Below are 10,570 nucleotides of genomic sequence, written 5' to 3' on the forward strand. Positions count from 1 at the left end.
CCAAAAGAGCACAAGATCTCTTATTACAAATTCGAACTTGGCTATATCTAAACAGGATGAACATCTCCCCCAAAAAATCGTCCACTACTTTATTTACGTCGCACAAGAGACTCGGAAGCCGTACTGTTGATCTTTTTCTGGACAACGAAAAGGTCCCATTCACAAAGAACCCAAAAATTCTGGGGGTCACTTTTGACACCCACATGTGTCTTACTTCCCATCTAGAGAAGGCCATCGAATCCAGTCAGAGAAAGATTGGACTAATCAAATTGATATTTGGCGGACTAAAGAAATTGTTCCCGGCTCTCGGCACTCTCTACAAGCAATTCATCGAACCGACAATTGGCTATGCCTGCGCCGCATGGGGTACTGATCTCTCATGGTCTAACCGCCTTAAAATTGAGACTACACTATGCCGAGCCGCATCTAGCCGAAAGACCAAGACCTTAACAACCAGAAGCACATCACCACGATTCAATTCCTCACAAAAACTGTTCCCCGCTCGTCCCGCACTTGCGTTGGGTCCAGAGTCCAACATCGGGAAAAGCTGAGAAAGATGTTGAGGATTGTTGGAATCACCTAATTAATTACCCTAATTAATTGTTGGTGATTCTTGGGTTAAATAAAAAAATAGAAGTCAGCCAATGAAACATAAATAACTTTAATACATCGTGCAACAATATCATTCAAATCCTGCATAGTTTTTTTATAATACGGTGACTGGTCAATTATTATGTTATCCGCTTTGTCAGAAGTATCAGTATAAATTCGCGGAGTTTTCATGGAACATTTCTTTCTCTTCACCCGAGTGATTTTCTTTCGAAAAAAGATTACGGATTCCTCCATAATGATAAAATTCGTCTAAATAAATAATTCGAAATCAGCAAACATGCATTGTGGACGTTTCCTTCTCTGTCCCTGTGAGTAATAATATGAAGCTTTAGAAAAAGATCGAATACAGCTTGTCGGTAGCCAGGTTCCTCAACTATATCAGGTTTTCTTATTTGCAGTATCACAAGATTAGTCGCTTTATTCTGGCGTGTTATTTAACATCATTACCAAATTTTTTAAATAAACATGCATCTTCCTTGTATAAATATTATATCGGGCTTATTGATATTGAACATTGTGAGTTTAAGAATATTAATCAAGGCCCGACTTTTTTATTCAAATCATTTTACTAAATATTGATTTCCATACATATTTAGATCCAAACATTGATATATTCGTACTCCAAAACATGCTTCAAATTGATTAATTAAATCAGCAATTATAGATATGTATTCTTCATAAGCAGCGCCTTCATTGTTTTCATATAGTGAATAAAAATGAGATTTATCTCCCCATTTAAGTGAAGTCATCCATAAATAGAACCGAAATAACCACCGTCGAACATATGCCAACTCGCAAAGATGAGAAGTGGCTAAACGTCCGAAAACTCGGATCTCTTGTTGGCGATTCCGAAGATATTACCAGACAAAAAATATTATCAACAATTGCACTTAAAAAACTTCAATCTATCTGGATGAGAAAAAATCAAATTTTGACCAAGATGCGCCTACGATTATATGATGCATTTGTCCGATCTGTCCTCACGTACAACGCAGGTACTTGGGGAACATCAAAGAAAAACATGGAGCAACTTGACTCTTTCCACAGGGGTCAACTGAGAAAACTCCTCGGCTATTCGTGGCCGAAGAAAATATCAAATGATAAATTATACAGGTTAGCTAACTGTGGGCCTATAAGTCTAAATATACTTGAAACCCGCTGGCGCCTGTTTGAACATATTTTACGAATGAAGAAAGAAACACCTTGCAATATGGCCATGGAAGAATTTTTCGGCCATACTGAATACTCTAAATATAGAGGACGTCCAAGGGACTGTCTTCCGGGAATACTTACGAAGGAATATGTTATGATCGGAGGCCGATTGATGGATGCAGACGATCTGGACGAAATCGGAAAGAGGGCAAGACGACGGAAGGGATGGAAGGGGCTAAGGACAAGAATAGTTAAAAACATGGCACAGGCGAAACCATAAATTTTGTTTACTGGCAACGCGAACGTGCATTAACTAACTAACTAATGAATTTGACCGAATTTGTCATCCATCACCAAAACACCTCCATCTGTTGACACATAAATCAATTTCGAAAGATCAAGACTTGTTTCTTCAAGAACTCGACAAGATGCTTGAAATATGTTCCTTCTTTTTGCAGAGGGGTGAAGTGACGATAATGACAGGAATTCTTTATAAATAGTAAAATTCGGTAAAAACTTTCTAAAAAACAAATAGTTGTTCTGCATCGCTTATATCTTTGGAACAGTCAAGAGCCAAGGAGTAGTAATAAACAAATTTTTTGCAGCACTAATAATAATTTACTTTAACAAATTACAATATAAGCTGGTTCTAATATTAATTTTATTTTTCTCGTAACAGTATCATTACTTAGTGTTAATTTTCTAGCAATGTCTTGTATTGTATAACATTCATTGGCAAATATCTGAATTGTTTCCTTGAATAATTCGTTATCATTATAGGGCTTCATATGTGATTTAATCAAATGGCATATTTTCAACGAAGCCATTGTTGTATCATTGTTAGTTGGCCGCATATACCAATCATCAATTATTTAAAACCGCTGCTATAAAGACTATGCGCTAGGAATAGTAAATATACTGATCATCAATTATTATAAATTGATTCGTTTTTTTCATAAGTTTGTATTTTTCAGATTTTAGATGTACAGTAAAGTCTCTCAAATCCGGCTCCCATCTGATAACTGCAAGAAAAATATATTTAAATGGAAAAATCCTGATATCCGCCACAAATAATCAAAGATTTTTTTAATCAATTCGGAAATTTTGACGTTAATAGAGCTATTGGTTTAAATGAAACAAGTAAGGCCCTTTTTTTATAGATTCTGTCATTCTTTATAACCGCCACATTTTTAGAAGTCTTAATTTTGGCAGATATAAAACTTTAAGTAGTTGTAACTGTTTGTTAGAATAGTACATTTACAAGATTTTTGTATTCACTGTCAATTTTCACAAAACCTAAAGATTGAGACTATAATGATATAATAAAATCTATTCGGAAAAGCCATTTTTTAGTTAAAGTTACATTAAAATCTGTCTCATAATGAATTATTTTCGTTTTTAATTCAATGTTAAATTGAAGGTCATTCTGTCAAGTATGTAGAATTTACATACTATCATTGTTATGTGATTATCTACATTGTAGATTATCTACAATCTGTTCCTTACCAAACATAATGATTTGAGATTAGTTAGATGGTATTGCATAGCCCAAGAGGGTTTTGATGGATTAAGGCATATTGTTAATCGATCATTAATTATTCAATTTTAATTTTGTTATTTTAGATTTAGGTTTAAAATTTTTAATATTACATGTTAACCATGATAGAAATAAAATTCACAAATTGATAAAATTTAATGTTTTCATTTTTAATTTGTTACTTTTTTTACAATCAGTACTACACAAGGCAAACCTATGTCGCTAGTTTTCAAGTACAAAATAAATCTGCAGACGTTCCAATGGAATATGAAGAAAATTTTTTCATAACTCGAGTATTGTTGTAATTGGATCTGTTGTTTAGGTTGATCATTATGGTTTCGAAAACAATGACACATTTTCTTTAAGATATCTTTATTCAAATAAGTATTCCAGACCAGGAGGACCAATTTTTTTCTATGCTGGAAATGAAGGTCCCATTGAGGATTTTGTTCGAAATACAGTTTGTTAAAAATATCCGTAAATACGAATCAGGGCTTTATTTGGGAATATGCTTCCGAATTCAACGCAGAAATTCTTTTTGTAGAACATCGTTACTATGGACAATCTGTTCCTTACCAAAACATAACACGAGTTTATTTATTTTATGATGGTTAGAATGATGGGGAATTGTTGAACTATTTAACTGTGGAGCAAGTAATGTCTGACTATATCGACCTCCTCTCTACATTGTACCCCAACAGACCAGTCATTGCAATCGGAGGATCATATGGGGGGATGTTAGCAGCCTGGATGAGGATGAGATATCCCGATATTATAACAGGGTTTACTAACGTATTCTCAAAATAGAGCACTTGCCTCATCAGCGCCCATTTACCAATTTGAGGAATTTTCAGACTGTACGGGTCCCTATAATACGGTCACCTCAAGTTTCGCCAATAATTTTCCCGAATCAGCAATAAACATCAGGAACATGTGGGACACGTTTGATTCTCGTGGTGATATACAAACACAATAATTTATAGATAATGAATATTTAGAATTTTTGTGGCAGAAATTGCAGTTATGTGATTACAACGGCAAGAGCGTTTCTGATTTGATGTATTTTTTGAATTTGATATTTTTCAATTCTGCAATGTTGAATTATCCAACACCATCGAGTCTTATGCTGCAATTACCGGCTTATCCTGTCTATGTACTCCTCGCTTTACATATTCTTAGTGGATTTCCAGTTTCTTTTCAGTTCCTAATATGACGAAAGATGATTACATCCAAGCAATCCAACTTACACTGGATCTTTATTTTAACTATACCGGAGATAGTCCCAACTGCTACAACTTAATGTCCGTGAATGGAGACGTAGGTGATTTCATGTGGGACTACCAGGTCGTCTTGTTCACTTAATTCTTAGTATTGTACGGAAATGAACATGTATATTTGCTCAAGGGAAAGTCCAAAAAATATGTTCCCGCCGGAAATATACAACAAAACTGCAGATACCGAATGGTGCCAGAATTACTTTGGAGTCACTCCAGATCCCTCTTGGCTTCCGAGAGAATTCAACGATATAAACTTGACATCTTTCAGCAATATAATCTTTAGCAACGGAGAATTTGATCCTTGGATGACTGGTGGAGTACTAGAAGATATTAACGACAGCGTCGTGTCAATTTTTATAGAAGGGGGAGCTCATCATGTTGATTTGAGGACATCGTCGCCAAATGATCCTCCTAGTCTGATTAGGGCAAGACAGAGGGAATTGGAACTATTTCGTCAATGGATTGATTCATACTAACTAATAATAACACTTAACTAAATATTCGTTACTCGATTATATCAAAAAAATGGTTAATAAAATACAAATTGGCTGCTATATACAGTGAATCCTCGCAAATTGGCCACCTCGCAAATTGGCCAATTTTTAAATTGGCCAATTTTTTCACAATTTACTAAGAAAAAAATTAATTTTCTTAGTAATTATTATTTTTTTTAATTAGAAAATAAACTATTTTTTAATCACATGTCTTATAAAATTTCTCGTGGACGTTATACTCGGCTCACTTTTCTTGAAAAAAACACAAATTATAAACTACAAGGAAGAAAATGACAGTGTTTCGTGTCAGCTTCTGGCTGACAGATTCTCACATTTATTCCACAAGACGATCTCGAGAAAGACGATCAATAATCTACTGCTTAATAAAGACTCTATTTTACGGGATTCGAAAATCTATCAAAATTCGTATAAAGCTGCTCACAAACCAAAATTTCCTACGCTTGAAGAAAAATTGATCGAATGGATGGATACAATAGAGTCTAAAGGTATTAATTGAAAACCAATTTTTAGGTGGTTTTTTGAATGATTCCTTAATATCGTGTAAGGCTGCGCATTTTGCCGAAGAGCTACAACTTAGTAACTTTAAAAATTCTAATGGATTTCTGGCAAAATTCAAAAAGAGACACGGTTTTAGAATGCTAAAATTACATGGAGAGATGCGAACAGATAAAGTAGTTGACATTAATTCTTTTCGTGAAGAATTTAAAGAAATTTCTAAATCGTATAAGCCTGATCTAATTTATAATTTGGATGAAACTGCATTATACTACAAGCTTATTCCATCGAAAAGCGTATGCAGAAACCGATTCCAAGGATACAAAAATTTTAAAGACCGTGTGTCTATTATGCTTTGTTCAAACATGACCGGAAGTCATAAATTGAAACCTGTGATGATTGGAAAACCAAAAATGATTGGAAAACTTGTTTACAAGAGGATCAAGAGTCTGAAATTAGCGACGAAGAGACAAAATCATATATCCACTCGATAGAAAAGATATTGCAAAGACATTAACTAGAATAGAAAGGCAACTTTACTGTAATGCAGAAAATGAGAATGATGTTTCGCTGATTACTGCAATAAGAAAATACAAAGAAAATGTAAAAAGAGCAAATAAAAAGGAATTAGGGATTGAATTTTATTTTAATAAATTTAAACGTGTTTATTTTATTTTTTAAATATTGATTTTTTTCAAATTGGCCATTTTCTCAAATTGGCCATAAAATCTCTATGTACCAAAAATGGCCAATTGCGAGGATTCACTGTACTTTGAATATATTTCGGAATTATTTTATCATAGAAACAAGAATTGAAAAAAAATTTAAAAAGTCACTCATTTAATAAATCGAATTTGTCGAGATACTGTTTGGTTAATGTGCTCATATTTCCTGCCGATATTCCGTAATAAGTAATATCTTGAATTGTAGATTCATTCTACATTAAATAAATCAATTTCAAACTGAAATTTGGTTTGAATAATTTGAGGGGTTCTCGCTCTGCCGAGAATCACAAAATTGATTTTTCTTGTTTTCACGAATATTTCTATGGTTCTCAATAGTTTTAGTTTCTTGGTTAATTAACTGTCGTTTTAATTTGTTTTGTTCGATGTTTTCTACTTTTTTCTTTGAATGTTAAATTTTATGAACTACAAGAAGGTGTTGGTAATATTCCGTTTCTTGCTCTTTTTCTTGTTTTAATTTTAACCTTTCGGCATCTTTTTGCGAATCGTTCTTAACAAAAGGCCGAATATTTGTCAAGAAATTATCTTCAAATGTAGTACTGTGTATACTTGCTGTTTTATGCAAAGAAAATCTATTATTAAATCAAACTAACATACTTTGAAAGGTTTTCAGTGACTGAATCTGGGTCGAGTCCAATAAAATTGATCAAACAATTCCAAAAATCGTCCCATTTATACATTTTGTTGCTTCGATTTATTTCTCCAGTACATATATTGTTGCTGCTCAATGTTGAGATTTCTCCAAAACTTGAAACTTTGAAATCTCCCTGCCGATTAAGTTTTGATTTTAACCATATTTTGCGGTAGCGGGATCTCCCTTGGAAAAGGTTCTCGGTTATATTTTAGACTTTTTTAAATAAATATTATTACCTAGTTTTTTGATCTAAGAAAAGGGTGATCTGGGAACGAGAATCATTCTATAATTTTGCCAAATTACAAAACTTTTGAATTTTGAATAGAAATATTGCCCGTATACAAATTCCAGTCAGACTTATCAGGTGACAATGAACGTTCAAAACATTCATAAAAATATGGTCGAAATTTCCGGTCTCGAAACTGAAACAAGACAAGTAAAAATGGACTAATAAATTCAAAGTTTTGAAAAAATACTCTTTGGATTCAGTGTTGTGTAATCGCCAATTTGTATATTTTATCAAACTCAAGTAAACATCGACATCCTCGGGAGTAAATTTTGAAACTGTCCACCTTAAATAGACTTAACTGGAACTTACAATCCAATAATAGGTACACGACGACTTTGAGGATCAGAAGGAAGCATCATTATGACTCGGTTTGTTTTGGAGGGATCAGTTGTGATAAAACTAGACAATACGACTTAACCATACCCAAATGACAGTTCTTGGGTGATTGAATCGTCTTGCAGTGCTCGGGAAAGAGTTGTATCGAGTATTAACAATGGCGACAGTTCTTGGACTGTAAATTCTTTAGAATAAGTCCAGACAAATATTTGTAAAGTTCCAAAGTTTTGCATTGAGGAGGAAAATGAAGCCGAAATTTCAAAAATTTCACTCAAACTTTGTTTTTGCAAGTCTTTTAAGTTTATTTTGGGTTGGTTGTGAGTCGAAATGAACTTTTGGTCAGAATTTATTATTTCGAGAATAATTTGTTTACTCTTATTGTTGATAAGATTGCAATTTTTGAATAAATCATACTCCAAATGAATTATAATGTCCTTAGTATTGGTCGCAGAAAAAGTCGCCTCTAACCGCAAGTCGTAGTTAGTTTCATTTGGCTGTATTTTATTCAATTTTTTAATCAGATTTTGGGAGATTTGGACAATAATATTTCTACTCGCATTTTAAAATGTTCAAAAGTACCTATCAATTATACTTTGAGATATTTTTATCGCATTTAAGTATTTTAAATCACATCTCAACATGCTATGATGCAGTTGCTTAGTAACCAGAAATCAAAAAATTGACCAATTAGACAAACAAGGAATTTCACTCAGGAAAATGCCTTATCTCCGTAAACTTGCTGAAAATATTATTATTCCTTCTTTTAAAATTTTGTCAAAAAAATATTCTGGAGAACAATCCTTCTGAGATTATAAAAACTTGCCTCTCAGTAAGGATACAGTTAATAGAAGAATTGATGAAGTGGCCATACAAAACGAGGACGTAGAGACAAATTAACTTTTCACTTCAAATCGATGAGTCGCTAATTTTAGATAATTAATCAGGTTTGATGTGTTATGTCAGGTACAATCCACGATGGATAATCAATTCATTTATTGTCAACATAGTTGAGTGTCCAATTCATTTGCGGAAAAAATTAATTCTTTGACCAAGAACACGACCAAGAACACGAATTCAGACACGAAAATTGTGAAATTTCAAAATTTTGGCAAAATAAAAATATAGAAGAGAATTTTTTTAGTTTTTGAATGAAATAACTCCTATTTATCATGTTTTCCCTCTTATTTAGCCGAAAGGAAATCAGCCAATTAAAACAAATTCTACTATGGTGAAAAATACGTTAAATATATGTAATCGTGGAGATATTCGACTCAATCTGAAATGTATAAAACCAGATTATGAAGCTCTATAAAATAAACATCATTCAATGGGCACATTAATTAAATTAAGCCACGCGAGGTTTCGTGGCTATTGCAGCGGATATCCATCGCCATTCTCCGTGGCAACACGCATGCGGTACTTTCCGCAGGAGGGTGCGTGCTTTAGCCCCCCGGAATTTCCCCTCTGTACATTCCTAACTTAATTTGTTTTCTCTATCTTAAATAATTAGATTGAATAAATCATACTCCAATTAGATTAAATTAATTGTCGTATTTTTTTCAATTTTCATTTCTTTCATAAGAAAATTAACTATTGATTCAAATTTTATAAAAAATTTTTTACATTAATACATTATTATTATTACATCACAACGATAATTATTGGGCAATGAAATATTTGGTTAAGTGATAAAAGCTCAAAAAGGGCGACAAGTAAAAAAGGTTGAGAATCACTAGTCGAAAGGATAGTCTGTGGATTACGAAAAAGTCAATGCTGATAATCACAACCAATCGACTTCAATAAAGAAGTTTCAAAGATTATAGCTACCAAAGTTGTGAACTTATTTCCCGAATTAATCAACTCGGTATTTCCCCAAGTATAATCACGTCACAATCAAGTTAAAAGAAAATAACCAGATTAGAAATAAATTTATTAACTAGACCAAATATTAACTAGAATCGCTGATTTAAAAGAATATCAATGGCCATATTGATATCTCCAGAAACACGGTCAAGAACTAGAATAGCCAGACACAGCAACCTTGAATGTTCATCTCAGTATTAATAAATCCCATTGCCGCAAGTTGCTGTAGTTGTGATGCATATCTCTCGCGAGGAGGCTGAGTAACGACGGGCCGAGATATATTCTGCTGTCCACTGTTAAATATTGCAGACATGTCAGTAAGGCCACTCACAAACTGAGGAGCCTCGGCTGCCAATTCCTGCATTCCTTCCTGAACTTTAAGAAGTGCAGCCATAGCACGAGGATTGGACAACATTTGCTGAACAGTCGGATTCCTCATTTGTTGAAGCATTATCGGCATATTGTTTATAATCTGTTCTTTTAACTGAGGATTGGAGGCTGTGGCAGGCATAGAGTCGACCATATTCCTCAGCATTTCAGGATTGGACGAGAATGACTCCAACATGGACGACATGTAAGACGACTGCATCATATTTCTCATAAAGTCAGGATTCTCCATTGCCTGCTGCACAAAACTCTCCAATCCAGCATTCCCCACTCTCCTATCTTCAAATATTAAGAAATAAACACAACCCGACTGCTGACTGGTGTTCGGGGCAGGAGTGCTTGCCCACAAATTCGGCAGTGGCTGGTTCATTGAATCTCCGGGGACTGTTGGTGGAGGAATGTTAGTCTGAGACTGTCTCTGAGAGGACATTTCTGCCACTGCCTGTCTCATTGGTTCTTCAACATCGGCATACATTCTCTGCAGTTCCCCCATTCCACCAGGAATATTCTACCCTCATCAAATAAACCCAACTTCCAAGTTTGACAAAGATCGGTCGTAATTTCTCATCATTTCTGCCAACATTGAAGGATTGTTGGCCAATTCCAGAGTTTCTCTCATCATTTCCGGATTGTTGATTGCATGAGCCAAATCAGGGTTGTTCTAAAAAGTCAGATTAGTGGATTACGTCGAGGATTTCCCTCAGTTGGGGATTCGTCTGCATTATCGACT

At 34.1% G+C, this 10,570-nt stretch overlaps 1 protein-coding gene across 1 annotated transcript; it reads left to right on the top strand.

Annotated features, from left to right (window-relative positions):
• Window positions 1–1,396: 1,396 nt before the first annotated feature.
• LOC115228215 lies at window positions 1,397–2,838 on the top strand. Its single transcript, XM_029798853.1, has 2 exons — window positions 1,397–1,972; window positions 2,746–2,838. Exons 1-2 carry the CDS (start codon window positions 1,397–1,399, stop codon window positions 2,836–2,838), a joined length of 669 nt encoding a protein of 222 aa, XP_029654713.1.
• The last annotated feature ends 7,732 nt before the right edge of the window (window positions 2,839–10,570 follow it).

This window comes from Octopus sinensis, unplaced genomic scaffold (assembly GCF_006345805.1).
Source record: "Octopus sinensis unplaced genomic scaffold, ASM634580v1 Contig10057, whole genome shotgun sequence".
Taxonomy (NCBI): Eukaryota; Metazoa; Mollusca; class Cephalopoda; order Octopoda; family Octopodidae; genus Octopus; species Octopus sinensis.

Coding starts and splice junctions, on each gene's coding strand:
- LOC115228215 (XM_029798853.1), top strand. CDS start 1,397: ATGCCAACTCGCAAAGATGAGAAGTGGCTAAACGTCCGAAAACTCGGA. Junction 1,973..2,745: donor TGGACGAAATCGGAAAGAGG/GCAAGACGACGG, acceptor TTCAGATTTTAG/ATGTACAGTAAAGTCTCTCA.